General features: G+C 35.7%; 1 protein-coding gene across 2 annotated transcripts in view; it reads right to left on the reverse strand.

The window, feature by feature from the left end:
• The window catches only part of LOC121859837 (1-phosphatidylinositol 3-phosphate 5-kinase-like), an 85864-nt gene that overhangs the window by 31913 nt on the left and 33149 nt on the right, over positions 1-20802 (reverse strand). For both annotated transcript variants that reach the window (XM_042356799.1, XM_042356798.1), the window contains exons 15-25: positions 19497-20727; positions 16791-16968; positions 15511-15757; positions 14219-14394; positions 13897-14011; positions 12288-12434; positions 11854-12009; positions 11039-11195; positions 9617-9758; positions 5395-5477; positions 1432-1473 (exon numbers count right to left, since the gene is read on the reverse strand). In XM_042356799.1, the coding sequence (XP_042212733.1) occupies positions 1432-1473; positions 5395-5477; positions 9617-9758; positions 11039-11195; positions 11854-12009; positions 12288-12434; positions 13897-14011; positions 14219-14394; positions 15511-15757; positions 16791-16968; positions 19497-20727 (2674 nt within the window). The remainder of the gene's footprint in view (positions 1-1431; positions 1474-5394; positions 5478-9616; positions 9759-11038; positions 11196-11853; positions 12010-12287; positions 12435-13896; positions 14012-14218; positions 14395-15510; positions 15758-16790; positions 16969-19496; positions 20728-20802) is intronic.

Raw genomic sequence — 20802 nt, forward strand, 5'->3', positions numbered from 1 at the left:
GTACAGCTATACCCAAATAATAAATACAGCACATTACTCTATAGTAGAGTACATCTTAGCAGCCTTTAACAGTATTTTAATGTATAAATAGCTTATATTTATACATATTGTAGACAATTATATGTCAACTGGACATATGGACAGGTTTGTTCATACCTCTGAAAGTTAGTGAGTCAAATGTTCTTTAGTAGAGGAGCACCTATATTCCTAACAGGGATGAAATGTGTGGTTTTAATGTTTTATGAACAGCACTCTGTTGTATCTAAACCTTTCTTAGTTAAATGTAATAAACATTTAAGATGATAAAAACTTAAATATACTAGTGTACTAAATAGTTAAACAGCAAAAACACATGAAAATACAGGTGAAAATGTGGGATCAATGTAACACATTTATGAACTAAGGTTTACTTGTTGAAATTTGGGCTAAAGTTGTGATCTTCCCTGAATATTCCAAACAGAGGAAGTACAGTACCACTTTCCTGTTAAAGCAAATTTTCTGGTCCTGTAATATTATTATTCTTCATAACATCTATTTTTTAGCACAGATCTCCAGACTACTCCAGTGACATGAGGTGACCATTATATCAGAATAAATTTTCAAAAAATTCAGAATACTATATTCAGATTTTCTGAATTATACAAAAATTATCTAACAAAGTACTATACTTAAGTCCAAAATATCAAGGTTTAACTGTACTTTTCCATTACAGAGCAGGGTGGCTGAGACATAACCTTCTCCATACACCAAAATCACTACAGTTCCTTGAATATGACAGCCTTTTCTCTTTCACATAATGAGGTACATGTGAGAGCAGGTAAGGTAGGTAATAGAATGGATGAGGCAGATGAGCACAAAGAGAGAGAGAATACACGGCTAAGAGAAACACTAGAATAGACCGAACAAACAGACAATAAAAAAAAGAGTAAACATGTGTGAACCTCAGGTACTACAAATACTAAAGAAGGCAGGTAGAGTAAGAGAAGAGAGAATGGACTAGACACACAGTGAGAGCATACAGTATGTGCAAGAGAGACACTATGAGTAAGGATGGAGCTAGAATGAGTGCTGGTTTGAAGCAAGTGCTTGAATAAATTAATGCGGCAAGATATGTAGGACCTGTAGGAGAAGATTCTGTATGAGCCATTCAGCAACAAATGGTGACATCCTTCACTAGGTATAATCAATTCTATACAGGATATAATTAACAGGATTTCATTTGTAATACTGTACTGTACATTAAAAACAATGAAAAATTTATTTATGAAGAAAATATATGCAAAGAAAATTTTTAGCTGTACATAATCTTTGGAGTTGTTTGTATTAAATATACTCGGTCCTTATTAAGATTTAAAAATTGAAAACCTCTTTGCTAAGACCTTCTCTGAGAGGAAAAACCTGCCTATAGCAATTACTGTACCAGGTACTCACTTTCTTTTGCCTCTTCTGGAAGTTTTCTGGTGTCCTGCACTTCTGAAGAATCAATACAGCCATTCTAAGAATTAAGCAGCATATAACATTCAAGTTGTTTATTATAAAATAACTTCACTACCTGTATTATCATCTATGATACTTCCAACCACTCTGTGCAAGAAATGGTCCAAGCACAACTATGGATGATCACATACATAGCTATGCCCTGTCTCTACACATACGGTTATGAACCTACAGACAGTACTATATACTGTCTATAGACTACAATGTGTGTTTGTTAGAACACTAAATGGTGTGGCAGTTTTGATATGGTCTAGGAGTAAAGTTTACCTCTCTCATCAATAATGTTTGTACAGTACTCCAACTATACCATTCTCCAATGCTAGTTATATCATCTCAACATTCTGTACAATTTCACAATATTGTACTGTGCTGTAGTTATTTTCTCTTATTCTTTTACTGATCAACTTTTTCTACTGAGCATTATTCACCTGACCTGTTAGCAGCAGCATCCTCACTTGGTTATCTACCATCATTTTTATAAGGTAAGCACATGATTAAGGTTTTGCCTGAGTGAAAGGTGAAGAACAATGGAGCTTTGTATGACAATGCTCTAAGCACTTTTTTGTGAAATAAAATGTACAGTTGTGGACAAAAATAATTCATCAGGGAGGGAGAGAGGGAGAGAGGGAGGGAGGGTGGGAGGGTGGGAAGGTGGGAGTGTGTGTGTGTGTGTGTGTGTGTGTGTAGACTTGGTAGTGTCACATAGAGATTATGGTTGAAAGTGAGAGTTTTTTTCATACCACAATTTTTTTTAGTTTAATTATGAGGCAGGTGCAGCTTACACTACCAATATGCTGTGTGGGAAGTGAATGTGCGTATTGAGGCATTGAGCTGTGACTACAGCCAGCCACACTCTCTCCCTCCCCCCTATGAGACATCACAGAGTACACAGCCAGCAGTCACACACATTTCTTGAGTCAGCTTGGTGACTGCCCGGATGAACTGTGTCATGTGTATACAGTATGTACCAGTAAATGTGAAAAATAAATACCTGTACAAATAATAAAAAAAAAATAAGAGAAAATATATTGCATTACTGTACCATTTGACAATCGTTTCACTACACATGGGACTCGAGACGGCAAACAGCCGAGACATGCCTCTTGCCACTGCCCCCACTCTGATCTGTGTGCTAACTCCCGCGCACGTTAGAAAAGTTTATTACCTGTATGTTTTTGACCTTATGAAATTATTTCTTATACTGTACAGTATATATTTTTTTTAACACATTCTGCACCAATTATTCCGGCTAACGGAGATATCACTGTATTTAGTTATTTAATCAGAATTTTAAATGCACTCAGTCTCACACTTTTGTTTAGATACAGGCTTTATATCTAAGATGAAATTATGTAAAGCGCTATAGAATTACAGCCTCTTTGAAATTCATATTAGGTACAGGTATATGCAAAGAGCAACTGATGTCTAACAGGAGGACCAAGACTCTGAAGGAAAGGTGGAGGAGAAGAGAGGGGATTTGATGGGGGGGAGGGGGATAAGAGGGTAGGCTGGGTGAGGTGAGGTGGGTGGTCAAGGTGCTAATGGACACAAGAAGATCAAAGGGAAAGACCACTGTCATTGCCACCTGACCTGACCTGACATCACCTCACCTCACGAGACCTCTAGGCATGTGGCCGCATGGTGTCTCCCCACACCCACACCGTACCCCTCATGGCTCCACCCACACCAAACCCTCCACCCACACAACTCTTTTACTACGGTTAATAATTAATTAGTTAAAATATATATTACCAGGTATTAGTCTGCATGTAATGAGCAGTGATTTTTGTTTTTTCAATTGTATTTGAGTAGAAGTATTAGAAAACTATACCTAAGTAAAAGCACTAAATTTTTTTTTTACTTTTTAAAAAGTAAATGCTGTACCCAAAAATGTTACTTGAGTACAGTACAGTACAGCTCCTCCCCGACTTATGACCTACTCAACTTACGACCACCCGGACATACGACCACCTCAGTCATACAAAAATTTGGCAAATTACGTATTTTCGAGTCCCAAAGTCAGTGATTGCGCTGTGTACTGACAAAATTTTCGTTTGTAATTCACTTTAAAATGGCTGGCAAGCTTAAAAGTGAGAGTTTTGTGGTGCTGAGAGAAAAAGAGACACCCATTTTAGATTTTCTATGTATTATTTAAGCATTTTCGACTTACGACCATTTCGACTTGCAACCTGGATTTGGGTCCCTAACCCGTCGTAAGTCGGGGAGGAGCTGTACTCAAGTAAATTTATTTCTTCACCTTACAACTCTGTGTGCACATTAGCTAACAAGACATATCTTGTTCGACTGTAACTATGGACTAAATCTTAAAAATGAATGTAAACATCTACTTTCTTAGTCATAAAAAAGTCACCTCATTAGCTATCATTATTTACTACTAAGACTTTATATGAACTGAAGTATAAGATTAGTGATGAGAAAAAATTAATGCCGAGTTCATCTAATGTAAATCTAATTCATGACTTTAACGACACCTGCCGTAAGTTGTGGCGTATAAGTAGACATTTTAGGCTTGAAAAAATCTCTCCAAAACCAGAGGTCGACTCATACACCGAGTATAAAATGTGAAGCTTTACCAGAGTGGTAAACAAGTGGAACAGCCTGCCTAACACTCGCTGTGCATCACTTGCGCCATAGGCTATATCCACATTTCAGATCTAGCCTAGCCTATGTTTGGGCCTTGGGGGGTCGACTTATACGGCGGGTATATGCCTAAACCTGAATTTTGAACAAAAAATCTTGAGGTCGACTTATACGCCGCAACTTATGGTAACCAAATAGCTTACTATGCACAAGGAAGATTGTAATTAAGTTAAGTAACCTCCCATTACCCAGAAAAAGAGAGATCGCGTATGTAAGTGCGCATGCACACACGTGAAAACATATCGTCATTACTTTACATAAGAATATGAAAGCAACACTTATTTACTGTTCATATATATTTTAATTAATGTTTCTGAATTTGTTTTTATTGAATTAATGTTTGTGTGTGCAAAATTAACAGCACAATTTATTAATAATACGTGGAATATTAGAGGAGACGAGACGGCTGCCAGCATTGTTTATGTTAAAGCTTACAAAACCAAAGACCGATTGGTTCTACATATAAAACTGAAGAAAATAAGACCCTGATTGTAGCTGTAGTAAAATTAATGTAAAAAAATTAATATGGTTGTTTGAAGTACCTGTAATGTTATTTAATGTTAATAAATGGAACAATATAAGTAGCTAACCATTAATGGTAAAAAAAAAGTGAGACTGCGCATATGTAAGTGTGCACATGTGAAAACATATCGTCATTACTCTACATAAGAATATGAAAGCAACACTTATTTACTGCTCATATATATTGAAGGGTTAAGTGTTGTACTCTGTATAGACAAGCAGAGAGAGAGAGAGAGAGCAGCCGAACTGCCGAATGTAAACAAACCTTAATTTCCCGCGGCTTTGTTGTTGTTTTTTTTTATGGGGATAGCCCACCCGGGCATAGGTCACTGACCCACATTGGGGCCTGAGGGGCAAAAAAAAAAAAAGCTGCCTATCTACCTATTGGACAAGCTAAAATCGTTCCGGACCACGGGAGTTTCCGGACCACAGAATGCCGGACTAGAGAGGTACAACCTGTATTTAATTAACCAAACTTTCAGATAAATTATTTTGCCCTCCCCCCCCCAGAAAATCATAGCTAATGAACATTTTTTTTTCCTTCACTGGATTTGTGTATTAGGTATCCAATTAACAATGTGCATAAGGAGGATATTGTACGAGGTATTATTTTCACAATAGTTTTCTTTGGACTGGTATAAAGACACTCCATTGTTATACTAACACATAATGAATGAATATATTTAAAAAGAAAACAATGATGTATCAACTTACCATTTGACTGAGGGACAGGTGATGACTCACCACTAACTGCAGGTCCTTCTTCTACCACATCCTCACCAGCATCATTTGAAGCACTAAAAACAGAGATGCCATAAATAATGATTGCTCTTTTATTTAAAGCTAAACAATGATTAGTTTACTTCTCCTATCACTATCATGTTGCCTTTCCCTAAACTTAAAAGTCAGGTTTCATTTCCATAACTTTTCTTGAAACAGTTCAGTCACCAACCACTGCAGCACACAAATGTCCAACAGGTATGAGATGCGTGTGAAAGATTTGCAGGAGAATTTTAAAAGTTTGTTTGCCAAATAATTTAAGAATCCATGCCTGCCTCAACATATACAATGACCGTGTAAGAGAAATTGCCTTAGCAAATGTAATTTATGGAGATTAGCTGCAGTAGGGGACAACAATGATAGAAAAAATATTATTGCAGTGGAAGGGAGGATAACCTTCCCATTAAGAACTAGATCCACAAACATCCTTCATAAGACGGAAGTTACACAAGTCTACAAAATCTTGAACAATGCATTTACAACATCCCTGTAAACCACTACACAATCCAGAGAAAATTTAGTTCTGGGAAAACTTTTGTCCGAGCATTAGACCATAATAGTATAAGACTCAAGAGATTCATCTTGCCTCAGAGAGAATAGCAAAGAAGGAAATGTGAGAAAAAATCAAATGACATACATACTGAAAAACTACAATAATAACCCTCTCGCACACCATGATGTGACTCACGTCATATTATTGGGTAGCACTGACTACATCGATGATGCGAATCGCATCATAAAAATTTTAAAAATAAAAATAAAATAAAATAAATTGAAAATAATCGTGTCAAATTTTCATGCGCCACAGATGACTGCATGATCTCATGGAGCAAGTTTCCAAAAATTACCACTGCGTGGGTGACAATAAGCGTGGGTCAATTGTTTAGCAGTCTTCTCCCATCAGCCAAGCTGGTGGGTTACATTTCTGTCTCTTTAACTCCTCTCAAACCCTACCCATTACACCCGCTGTACACGTTTGGAACACAATGATGTTTTATAGTGAAATAGTTTCTCAAGTGATTTTAAGTGTTTGTAATGTGATTTTTGTTATATTCACAGAGAAAATATTTGAAAATTTCAAATTCATTAACAAATAATGAAACATGCCTCACAAGGTTCATTATCATGGGAAATATCTGGGAGATGATAAAACTGCTTCCTACCACAAAGGATTCTCAAGCAGTTATAGTGATGGTGGCAAGGAAACAAAATTAGGAAATAGAGCAAAAATGGCAAGCACTTTGTCACTACAGTACCACCATATATAGAACATATACCTAATATAATATAGGACTAGGCGTGTGTCTGTCTGTCTGTTCTGGGCAGCCGAAACGGCACAATCGTTTTTCATCAAACTTGGTGGAAAAATTGCAAAAAATTCGTAGAGTGGAACAAACCTGGTCCCATGTCGATGGTTTCTTTAGGAAGGCATTAATTAACCATTTTATTTACGATGGAAAACGATGCAAGTCTACGGACTTGGCGCACCCTCATTCGCTGTACGCTAGCCAAGCACGAGCGTTCAAACTTTCACTGGGCACGAAGGTGCTTGCAATCACTTGTATGGTCTATACAGTGATCCCTCGGTTAACGAGCGCCGCGGTTAACGATATTTCAGTTAACGATTTACCTTCCATAAGATTCTTAACTTCGGTTAACGAGCAATCCCTCGATTAACAAGTTTTTTACGAGCCGACTTCAACATGTTTTCGCTTGCATTTGGCGGTCCACCAGCTGTAGTATTAGTCCGCCAATACAGTAATCGGTTTTAGGGCTTAAATTCCTTACTATTTTAGTAAATATCAAGAAGTTTATACTATTCAATAATTTTAAAAGTTTAATATTAACTTTTTTAGTTATTTTAACAATTATTGAACATAATTGAAGGTAAAGAAACTAGTTTCTGGCGTGCCATCCAGCCTGTTAACACACCAGACAGGCGTTAGTGTCTCTGTTTTCAGTGGAGGTAACATCTTGCTTGAGACTCTCTTCAACTAAACGCTTTTTTCTGTGTTTCCATTTAAATTATTGGTCATTTTGAAATTTATTTTACATATTGACAATATATAATGCAGTGCAGTGTTGATTTAAAGAAAATAATCTTGAATTACACCAAGAGAACTAAAATTTTATGGGTGAAATGGTGCCATGGGGTGACTTCTCTTCCACCCCAATGCCTTCTCTTCCCCCTTCTCCTCCACCCCCATTCTAATTCCCATCATCATCATCATCATCCAGGAGCCTTCTACATACACACCTCAAAGTAAGTGTACTTTTCTACCTTTTTTGTTGAATTTAGGCAATTTTTGGTGAGCTGGAACCAATTACCCAAAAACCCATTGAAACAATGGTTTCGGTTAACGAGTTTTTCGGTTAACGAGCAACCTGCTGGAACGGATAGTGCTCGTTAACCGAGGGACCACTGTACAGTACAGTATGTTTATATACTGTATAAGGTACCTATAAATATCTAATTAAATTTATGTATGCATCTGAATACATGTGTAATTCATACAATATGATTATATACATAAGAAACATAAAAAATGTATAGAGAAAGTGGCTAGGAGCTTGACTCTTGGAAAAATGCCAGCCCAACAACTTCAAAAATCAGTTACCCGGTATATGATAGTCATAAGTGCTACAGGTTATTTAAGAACACCCTTTATCTTCTTAACATTACAAGCTTTATCTTAACATTAACATTAGTACAATGTACTAAAATTTTATACAATAAACCTCATAGGTAGCAAAAATATTGAAAGCAATAAAATAAAAAAGTCAATGATGTATAAATTATGGAAAAAATAAAATAAAATATTGAGATAAATTGGTCACAAAACGAAGATGCCCAGACTGCACATGAGTGGTGATGACAAGTCCCATTATGACTTTTGTAGTGGTCACAAAAACATAAAAACTTACTGCATGCACGAGAAAGTTAACAAGGGTAAAACTTTACCTTTACACTCTATTTCTTGGAAAAATTACATTTATATAACGACATCAACCAAAATTCCCTTTATGTCGGCGTACAAGGCCACGGGGTGTATAAGACGACCCCAAAAATTTCCATTTAAAACTTAGGTTTTGAGCTATACTCGCTGTATAAGACTACCGCAAATCTGACACTTACCACTGGGAGCTTACTGCCCCAGAAGTCCTTTACCAACCATCCCACTGACCAGTGGAGTGATGCTGTTAAACACACTGCTAAGCAACACATCCTTGGTTATTTAAAATAAGGCCAATTCACTTCAAGTAATGGTATCAAACGTTACCAGCTGGTGTAGTGTAAACACTAGTGATGTCACTTAGGCGTCAGGTATTTTACTGGAACTAATGTCGGTGTCGAGTAAAATTTTACCATTTACTGTACTTGAAATGAATTTACCGATTTATTTGTTTATTTATTTATTTATAATATATTAAATACAATGCAGGTATTTTCTTTAATTGATAAACTTGCTTCACAAGATGATTGGTAGGACTGGCTGTTTGTTTACTTCGGCGGCAGTTGCAAATGGCGGGCAGCACGTGATGATAACTGCATTTATTATGTTGTTATTTTACGGTATGTTAGACAGGTTTATAATACATTGTTATTATTTTAATATAGACATAAACCACAGGATGTACAGGTTCGGATTTTATACCCGGCGTTTAAGATGACCCCTAATTTTGGGCTGATTTTTTTAAGGTTCAAATTCCATCTTATATGCCTACATATACGGTATGTCATAGTGTAAGCCATCAGGTTGGTTGTAGAGAGAAGGATAATGAGGAATAAAACACAAAGACGGAAGTGGAAGCACTATTAACAGTGTTCCTGAAAAAATCAATAAATCCCAGTCCAGTAAACTGTAAGCCATTTAAGTGTATAAGTAGTCTATTAGTGTACCAGTATCTACATGGCACGCTCAACTCTCAGGGTATCATAAAATTACATGTTGTAAGATAATCATTCTCCAGTACATGAATGACATACAATTATCTCCAGTTCATAATAGCTTACAATATTTTTTTGATCACTTAACAATCCATATAAAATTGGTGGTGAATAGTAAAAAAAAATTTTCTTTGACTTACTGGTACTCATAACTGAATTTTCCTGGTTGTGAGGGAAAAATATGACAACTGTATTATGCAAGCTTACTTTTTGGGAAGTTCTTGACCTGGTAGTTCACTGAAGGAGGCTGACAAGCTGAGGGAATCTGTTGAGAGACCAGTCAAAGCTGCTGAGGATGCTACTGAAGCTGTATCACCGGCTTGCTTATGTGATTGTGCACTGTACATTTCTGCAAAACATGTTTGTTGTTAGATGCTTATACTGTATAGGTTCTTCCATAACGGCACATCTTAGTGAGTAAACAGTGTCACCAACAGAGGTTCTTTCACAGGAGTATCTCTCCTCCAACTCCTTCCTATTGATAAATCTATGCTTCATTATTTTAATAAGAGCAATTTGGAGAAAAAGAAACTTACAATTTTACTGAACCTATACCAACGATGTCTATGAAAAAAGCAACAATCACGTTTAATAATGTTAAATACAGATTAATAAGCCCAGTGACTAGAGATGACGACCAAAGCTCTAACTAAAATTTGGTAACTAGGCTTAAATGAACATAAAATCTAAGCCAGCAACCTGTATGTTGATCATAACCTTGTGAAATAAATACATAAATAAAAGAAGAATAATTACAGCCATCATGAAAAATTTTCTTTAAAGGCTTGGAAACTCCACAAATCTAAGCACTGTACAATACAGTATATATTCAAACAACAGATGGAAGAGAAAATCCTAAAAAATTTAAACACCCTCAATTCTAGGGAACAGTGTGATGAGTCTACAGTTACCCATGGCAGCCATATTCTGCAACAGATGCGGGATGGAATGTCATACTGTTTTGGCCATATCCTGCAACTATTGCAATATATTTTTCATGGATCCAATTTAATTTTCCCATGCTTGTATATGCTGAGTATATTGTGGAAGCCTGTCACACATTAGTAATGGATAGACCATGGACAAGTCAAGACATACCGCATCCAGGTGTTTGCAGCACCCCATGCAGGAGAAAATTTATGCCATTACTGTACTGTATATTTGATCCCGAGACATGCATTTTGACCGTGATATAAATGAAGATGGTGACATTCCTCAAGATTTGACTAATCAATCTAGAAAATCTTAAGGGGAATTTGGGTGGCAAGAATAAAGAATATGGTTGTAGTGGTGGGGTAACTTTCACAAGCTATTTGTCTACCAACTTTGTTGGTGTAAATCAGGAGTTTATGGTAAGATTCAAATGCTTTAATGATTTTTTTTTTTTTTATATTCCTCCATCCAGTAGGTAATGACCACAAGTTGCAATCACTGTCTTGAAGAGGTTAAGAGTACTGTATTGGGGAATCAGTTTCAAAGATAAAGATCATAAATTTCCTTGCTGAAAAGTTGATACTGTAGAAGGACTACTTTAAGAGATACAACTACCAGTAGAAGCTTAACATATACAGTAAAATTATGAGATAAAAATCACAACTCTAAAACCTTCGTGAATATATATTTATTTACCCCCAGTAGAAGTAGTTGCATGTGCTGATGCTGCCGATGATGTTGATATAGAATTACTGGTAGACTGACGGGGCAATCCACCTCCACTGTTGGTGGCCATTACTTTTGCTTTCTCTAATTTCTCTTCTCTCTTACGAAGCTGTACAAGATCTTGTACCTATCAAAGCATTAACATAAAGCTCATTAGCTGCTGACTTAAGGTATATTTTCATAATGCTTCTAAATGAGTTTGTTTAAAACCAAAAAAATTCAACAACCACGTTTAGTACCAAACTTGGAGATTTCCAGATGAAAAAGCAGCAGCTTTGCCCCCCAAAAAAAAACTTATAAACACAGCAAATGGGAATACTCATTAAACTGTATACTGTACTGGTATACATACAGTATTTAGAGTTGGCAAATGACTGTCCTACTAGAGGCCACATCCTCAAGTTGAAGCTATCAGTATAGAAAATTGTCAGAGCTCTCTTCTTTGGAATAAGAGTTGTGAAGTTTTGGAATAACCTGCCACAGAATGTTGTAACAGCACCAAGTGTAAGTGCATTTAAGATCAGACTTGACCCCTTCTGAATTAATTTGCTTCCTTCCTTGTTGGGACACAGAAATACCCTCAGACAGGCAAGCACCTGTACACATACCCGTAGTTCACAGACACCAATCTATTCCTGGATGCTACAATCATGAGGATGGAAGTAAGGAATGCTATAGTACTACAAATCATCTCCTGTGCTTAAAATCTTTATAATTATACTTTTAATGCAAAGGTTGTTTACTATGAATTAAAGAGGCAGTATAATACATTATTTAATTCTGACCTTGACATTCCAGTCACTGACAACCTGAGCAATATGCTTCTTGATCAGTATAACTTGGTCTGTAATTGCCAGCATTGTTGTAGTTACTTCTTGAGTAGTGTTGGGAGTGGGAGGATGTAATCGCCTGGCTTCTAATGTTGGTGATGTTAGCTGCAGCTGAAAGTGGATAGAGGAATGAGGGGGGCTATATTTTTTCTATAGTAAGTTACCATCTTCCAAGAAAACAGTAACCTCTGCTTACAAAGGCTTTATTAAAACTACTATCAATAGTAATTAAAAAGACAGCAATATGTTGATTAAAGTATACACTCAGTACAATGGTACATACACACAGCCTGAATGCCATCTGATCTTCATGAGTACATAAATGACTAAAATTTGTCTATAATGTTATTTTAATACTTTGTTCTTCCCATAAAGTAAATAACAGGTACCTGTATACTCTCGATCATCTCTCTAAATATGGAGCGCTGTTTGTTTTGATGCTCACTGATTTCTACAATGAGAGGTTCCCACCGACTTCCACACTCCGAAGACAGTGTTGTCACACGTTCAAGAATTGTTGAGAAGACGGAGTAACCCTGTGGTGAGCAAAAAATATTTGGTTCTGGCAGTGTGTATTTATAAATCACAAAATAATCACATTGAAAATTTTTTAAACTAAATAAGAATTGTCATTTTAAGACATATGAGTGCCCACTTACCAGAGCAGTGTGCCTTCAAATCCAATGTCAAGTGTTATAAATTTGTTTGGGTTTAGCTACTTCTCAGGTCCAAGTAACTCAGGTAACAGACACTCAACCTGACTTTTTCCTGGCTTAGTGGCACACATTTATCAAACCTTACAATTGTTTTTTTCTAAATGAATATTTTCCAGATCTTTCAGTTACCTAAGGTACTGTATTTAGTTGTGTGAAATTAGCATATGAGATTCTAAAGTATTTTCATCCATGCAATTTCTTAGGGTATCACCCTATATCTATCTCTTACATTTTTAATCTTTAAACTAATAACCCTTAGATGGTGGTGGAACTATATACAGTATTACCCCGCTTTACACGGTTTCACTTTCCGCGATTTCTCATTTACGCGGTACAGGTACCAGAACCGGACTTTCACTTTCCGTGGTGCATCTACTCATATACGCGGTGAAGTATAATTTATTTTTTATTTTTTTTTATTTAGCTCATAAAATTCATACAAACTACCTGGCCAGAATATAATTTACATTGCTGGAATTCTTACAATATGATGATCATTTTGAAAGTAAACATCATGGATTTTGCATTAGACATACAAATTTTAGATCTTATGTAATAATTTGGTTTACACAAAGCAAATATTTTATCCTTTGTGCAGAATATATGAAGTTTACATTCAAAATATTCCCTGACCTGCAAGGAATCCAGAAATGTCAATTATATTATCCTAACTTTAGTCTGAGTTATTATATATTACTAAAAATGTAAATATACTATTTTCTCCCAAAGCTTCTCTGGTAGGGAGGGAAGGTGGGGGGTGGTGGGTAGGGAGGGAGGGAGGGAGGGACCGACCCAGCTAGGGCGGAGTATTTTGATTGACAGATAGTGTCCTTGAAGAATATTTCTTTGTTTATTAACTGAAGATATATGTTTTAGCTCATAAAATTCATACAAATTACCCGGCCAGAATATAATTTACATTGCTGGAATTCTTACAATATGATGATCATTTTGAATATAAACATCATGGATTTTGCATTAGACATACAAATTTTAGATCTATTGTAATAATTTGGTTTACACAAAGCAAATATTTTATCTTTTGTGCAAAATACTGTATGTTGTCTTCATTGGTCATCGGCGTCTCTATACTGTATCGATGAGTTTTTTATTGGGTACTTCTCAGTCACCCTGCTACCGTCTAAGGGTTAATTCTTTTAACTAAGTATATATAAATCCTTCCTTTCTACTCACTTAGCTCTCAATTATTATGTGTAAGTTGGGCAAACTTTTCATTATTCCTATGAAACATAAATATAAGATTATTTTCCAAAATACTTACATGCATTGCCACGCCTTTGATAAGTTCGACGACAGATGACTGAGTAATGGGAGGAATACAAAGCTTCATCTCAGAAGGTGGTAGGGCAATTTCCCGTAGTGTGATGCCAATATACCTGCCGGGATAAAACAAATCTATAATTTTCCATAAAATCTTTTACAATAAAGAAAGCTCACTGGTCATTCCATATGAAAAAATCAAAGTGTATAGTAAAATATAATTTTCATTTTCATTTTCTTTTCTAATTCTGATATACAATATATAAGTGCTCAAAGAAAGTGAGTTTGTACAGTAAATTCTTAATAATTTTGCTCTGACTTACTTGAACACTGCTACTTGATTTTTGAATCCAAAGTACTGGAAGTGGTCATGGTGGAGAGAATGGGAGCACCCAGGAGTCCCACGCCGTGAGAAACTCCCCCCATAGAAACGCAGCTCTAGGTATTTGGCAAATGACAGTGACCAAGTTTCCAAGGACATGGGCACCACAGGTGTGACCTGAAAAAAAAAATGAAGCTTAATTTTCACTGCCTAAGCTATATACAAGCTACCATATATGAACAATAGTTTAATTGGTTTAAATTACCAACTGAGGACTTAAGCTATTAATTCTGTCCTGTCTGTAATAAGGGAGCCAAATGATGAATTATAAGTTAAGACTTCCACCAAATTTATGAAGCAATTGGGGTTGTGAATGGTAAAATCATCAATAACCACAATTAAAAAAAAACATTATCAGAAATCTATTAAATGATTCAGTATAAATGAATATAAATATCTAGATTCTAATACATTTCAAACTCTCAGGGAATTTCTGCATTATTATTACAGAATTTTGAAAACACAAGAGTTTGTGTATGAGAGGGAGACCAAGAGATCTTGGAAGGATATTTTTGGTTACAGAGAAAAATTATTGGAAGGCAAAGAGATACAGTACTTCTGTTGAACCCTCACCAGGAAGCACATCATCTCCCTGCTTTTAGGGATACATTACATTCAGATAAAAGGGGGAAGATGGATTGTGTATTCTCCTGGGATCCACAACTGTTCATTCTGTGGTGTTTTGTAAAAATATCCCATGTGGAACTCAGTGGCAACAGTCAATCATGATGTCATGCTTATTTTGATTGAATAGATCTAGGTCAGGTAATCAAAATAATTTACTTTGCTTATACTGTACCGTAATAAAATTTTTGATAACAGGTTGATACTCCAGATCAGATAAATTTTTATTTTCTCCCAAAACTCTCCTTCACATTCTTTCATGCAAACACTTGATCCATCTATCCTCATCTTTTCCTAAACAAACAATGTTTTAGAATTTGGGAGAAAAACAGACAACAATACTGTGTGACTAATATAGAGCTGTTTATCTTGAATAAATGAATTTTAACATTCAAATACATGGAACTATATATTTCTGCTTTATAAGGAACAAAATTATGGGGACATGACCCATCCTCATCCGTTCTAATGCCGTTGGTTAGAATGCCACTAGAATAATAAAAAAAGATGCATCCCATTAAATTATATACCGGTAACTTTCCAGATATTCCAGTCTCAGAGGCATTGTGCTAACTATACTGGTCATAAACCTTGCCGTTATTCTCTTACCTGACGGCAAATTTTGCACCAACTCCACATTAGTATTGATCCAGTGTTAGTGTCATCTAGCACGGTGTCAAGACGTCTCAGAAGAACATCAACGCATCCAGTGTCATGAACAAACTTTCGGATATGATCCACCACTGCCACGGAACACTGACTAGATGGACAAGTATATGTGGGGCTAAAACAGTAACGCTCTAGGAAGGCCCCGAGAGGTATATCATTTCTTCCATAGAAATCCATTGTCAAAACCCTGAAAAAAGAAAAGAAATATAAACTCTATTCAAAATATGAAATACAAAGTAATGATTACTCTGTACTGTTAATTAATAAATAAAATTATCTTACCTACCTTACTAAATATATTATCTGTATTTTAATGCAACATCTGATTTTCAATGACAAGTGGGTCAAGCTAAGTTTTCTAATACTTCAGACTGATAATTAACATGCCCTAGACAGTATATCAAAGACTCAATCATGCTACACACTTGGAATTTTTCCTGAAGAATGTCTCAAGTAAGGGTCATACACAATATATAAACTTACAGATGTCTTGGAATAGATATATATTACTGTTGAAGATAGAAGAGTCCTACAAAATCTTCACTAACATCAGCAAAATGTAGTTAGTAACAATATATTAGTTGGTTTAGGGTTAGAAGAGGAGTTAGACAAAGCAGAGCCGGGTAATGTTTGCTGATGACAGATGTAAGAGTAGAAATTTCCACTAATCAAGCTGATACATACCATAAGAAAACTCCTTAATACAGTGTGACAAATAACACTCTAAGTTAAAACTTAAAGGAAAAAGTATTTGTTTATAACTTCTGAAATATTCTGCCATTTCACCATAATTCAAATATCCCAACCTAAATCTGCTACAGAGGTACTGTATTTAGAAAGGTTTAAATTTAGATTGGGGCAGATAACCAAAAAGTACCATTGTCTTTTCTTTGTTTTTCCCCCTTGGGAGAAGGTGTCCCTAATATTTTGTAAAATCTCATAATTTGTAATAGCTAGAGCTGGATCCCCTATTATTTTGAATTATGGGAGTTTTACTGTAACCGTATCAAGTACAGTAGTGTAGAGTGAAAGAATAAAAGTTCAGATTTCTATATTAGGATGCAAAAATTAAATAATAATAATAATAATAATAATAATAATAATAATAATAATAATAATAATAATAATAATAATAATAATAATAATAATAATAATAATAATAATAAAAATAACAATAATAAAAATAATAATACTAATAATACGTAATAATAATGTCTTACCATGGATTAACACAGAAAGCAGGAGGTGATTCAGAGGACTGAGAGTAGCTAGAGAAAAGAAGTGATAATCGCTGGTGGTTGAAGGGGTGAAGAGCATCAACTCGTCCATCAGAAGTAAGCATCAAACCGCTCTGTCCACTCCAAAGGTTATTCGCTGCTTGCTTATTGTTGTTGAACCCTACAGTAACAGTGAACAAAAAAAAGAGGAATATACAGAAATATGCACATAAATTCTCAAATACATCAAAATGCAATATTTTATAATACAACATAAAGAGCAACCAATTTCTGTGCCTGCCAAATCCTCAGAAACACTGAACTATGATGGCTGGGTCTAGACCCTGCTGCCATATGGCATCACAAAAATTGTGACCAAGTCCCAGGTTGCTGATTTGACTTTCTGCCTAATTTAAACACAATTGCAGGGTCTCAATTGTTTCTCTTACTTTGACAACACAACATACATATATTGTTTTTCACTCATGATTTCTTTTTTTTTGTATTTCTTTATGGTTCTTTATTATTATTATTATTATTATTATTATTATTATTATTATTATTATTATTATTATTATTATTATTATTATTATTATTATTAAATTTTCGCCCCCTAGCCCGATGTGGCTCAGTGACCTGTGCCCAGGTGGGCTAATCCCCAGAAAAAAAAAAAAATCCAATGACCAACCAACTCTCCTGCAGCACCCCCAGCCCTTACAACAGGGCCTGAGAACAAGCTGGAAGGTAATGGGTCAGAAAGTTAGAGAGTTAGTACACAGCCCACTCGTCACTTGGTCATAGCACATGCTCACCTATAAAGACAATCCAAGAAGACAGGTGGGACCCGAGTTACTCTTTCCAGGGTCCTCATAAAATGGACTTTCAGAATCAATCCTTCATGTCCAACCTGATGCTTACAAGAGTGTCTCACATCAGAAACCAGCTATAAAAAAAAGGTAGGAGGAGGAAAGAAATTCCAAGCAGTGTGACACACCTCCACAACAAGAGGTTTACTTCACTGCTACAGGGCAGAGTAGTCAGGAACTAACTTTATGAGCACCCCTACACTTAACACACCTTTTTTCAAGGACCAGGATTACTATGGAAGGGTTGATTGATCTTTGGGTTAGCCCGAGCCATCTTAATTTAGGGTTCTCTGGGTTCCAAACCCATTGGCTTTAGTAAAGGAGAAGTTGACGGTGGTGGCTTTTTATAACCTCTTTTTCAACATCAACATTTTACAGCTATTTATGACACTAGAGGGTTAGTTGTGGTTTGAGAGACATGCTCAAACAAAATAAGCTGCCACTGGTTTGAACTGAGAAGCAAGAACATATGACAGATAAGAGTTGCTAAGGCCAAAAAACCAGTACAGGTGTGAGGGTTGCTTTCATAAGCACACAACAAAGAAAGTAGAAGGAACGAAGGAAGGGAAGGCATAAGGCACAAACATGTGAAACAAAAACTAAAGAGTTGAGAAAGGAAGTGGTCAATAAAAGGAAAGTGTAAATATCAAGATAATTTATCACACCATGTGTAATGTTTTAGTGCAGATATACCGGTAGTTGATGAAAAGGACCATGAAGAGAAAAATAAAGGCACCAACTTGACTAACACCACAGAGATGATTGTGCCAATGACCTAAAGGTATTTTATAAATGACCATTAAAATATAACATTACATTAAAATCATATCAGATCCTGGAAATGAAGTTGATCTTAAAACTCTACTTGAGACTTTCTTAACTCACCAAAAGTATAATTTTTTGTGACAAGCTGTAAATTACTAAGTAACTTTTATAGGAAACAAGAGAAACTAGCAATAAAATCCCGAAAGTTAAGCTACTACAGTTTACAGCCCCCCAAAGTTTGCGGTCCTCTATTATTCAGGGATGACACCCTGGATGTACCCAAGAATGTCTGTGGGTAATTTTAAAGTTGCCAGCATTTTTGCTGCTTGGACAGAGAGCGATTTGTTCTAGAGACATTGATTTCCTTTACCTGTATTGTAAATATGTGTGTGTGTGTGTGTAGACACACACACACAAATAGATACTGTAATACCGGAAAATTACTCTCACAAATAATTAGAAAAAATTATTAAAAATGTCATTCTACCCTTAAGTCTGTGCTTTATTAATAAAGTATTAAAGTACAGACTTGAGGGTAGACTGTTACATTTTTAATAAATTTGTTTCTGATTATTTGTGAGAGTATTTTTCCATTATTATTTATTTGTATGTGTTTTGTGTATGTGTCTACACACACACACATATATTTACAATACAGGTAAAGGAAATAATTGTCTTAAGGGCAAACACATAAAGGGAATATACATTTCTTTGTACACAAGTATAAATGTACCCCCCTCTAAATGTTATCTGCGGATTTGGCAATTCGTGGACATTTTGAGAACCTGACCCCTGAATTTGCCCCCTGTATATATTAGAAGAAAAAAATCCTTCAAAGTTGAATAAAAAAATACAAATAAATAGAGAATATCCATACAAAATTATAAGAAATTTTTTTGTTTCATATACAGTATTATTTAAAATACTAAAATTTCACAGCTACTATAAGATTACCAGATTGATTTATTAGCAGACAGACATGCAACATCATATAAAAGTTTATAAGAAAAGCATAAAGTTTATTTTGTATGCATAGAACAAACAACAAACACTTGTCCGTCTAGTATTAAAGGCTCACCTGTACTATCCATGTAAAGTCCTTCAACAATTACTTGTCCATGAGATTCTGATCTTTCCAGGGATATGCCCATATGTGTGAGCCTCTGGTCCTTTAACTCTCCGACAGACCCCTCACACTTGCATGTGTTTTTCATCTGTCCACCTCGAGCTCTAAAATCTGCTAAAATTGCTCGGAAATCTTTGTCATTGGCTTCTTTAGTTAGTTTAAGTTTAGTGAATTCATGAGGAGACCTTATTTCAACATTCTGATTCTCATCCTTATGTTCTTTTGTTTCCATCTCTGAGAAGCGTGGACGTCGCATAAAATTATCTTTTTCCAACTGTACAGAAAAATATAAGTTCTTTTGGAAGTATCTGCGTAATATGCAGTTTCTCCCAACTTCAGATTCAAGATATGGAACACTGTACTTCAAATATGGAGAACATGAGAAAAGAGTTTCATCAAGGGATTTTCTGAAACTATTGGAGAATGGTAACTCTGTTAAAGAGAGGGAGTGATGCGTAGGTTCAATGGGACCTTCTTGAGGAGATACACCTGAGTTAAGGTACGAGTGTAATGGGTCACTGAAATCACTGATTGTTTGAGATAACTTTGCCTTGTCTGCAGTCCCAGTCATTGGCACGGGTGTTTCACCTGAAGAGTTTACAGAATCCTTTTGCACACACTCTTTGACAGATTGATTTCTGGTATTTTCCAGAATCTGTGCTGAAATTACCAAGTCATTATTTGTAAAAGGATCATTCTTAATTCCATCTCCAACTTCAATCAAATCTTTTCCTGTAGTTTGTTCCTGGTCAATTTTCCCTGTTTTACCATTCCTTCTGTGTTCATCCTCAAATACCTGGTCCTCTAGGTCAAAACTTTCAGATGGAAGAGGAGGTATTAAGATAAACTCATCCATTAAAAATGACCTTTCAAGTTTCCAGTTATATACAGCATATATCATGAAGTACATAATTTTCTTTACTCGCTTCAGCTCGGCATTAGTGGCACCTCGGAGGATCACAGTGCAGCCCAAGTGAGTTGCACAGCCATCAAAGAACATTAAGGTTTTTAATTTGTTTTTCCCTTGAAAAGCATATGACCTCACATAAAAGTTGTGACACATTCCCAGCATGGGTCTGGTTATCTGTGCATCTATGGAAGACACCAATTCAGCTTGTGTACATCTTGCAACTCTTTCCATTACAGAAGGCTTCACATTCATGACCAGTGTGATACCATGAGCCTGCAGAGTAATGGAATTAAAAGAATTAATACACAAGACTAAAAACGACACAAAAGCGTAATAAAAATGCTCTGA

Source organism: Homarus americanus, unplaced genomic scaffold, assembly GCF_018991925.1.
Source record: "Homarus americanus isolate GMGI-L3 unplaced genomic scaffold, GMGI_Hamer_2.0 scaffold29703, whole genome shotgun sequence".
In the NCBI taxonomy this organism is placed as follows: Eukaryota; Metazoa; Arthropoda; class Malacostraca; order Decapoda; family Nephropidae; genus Homarus; species Homarus americanus.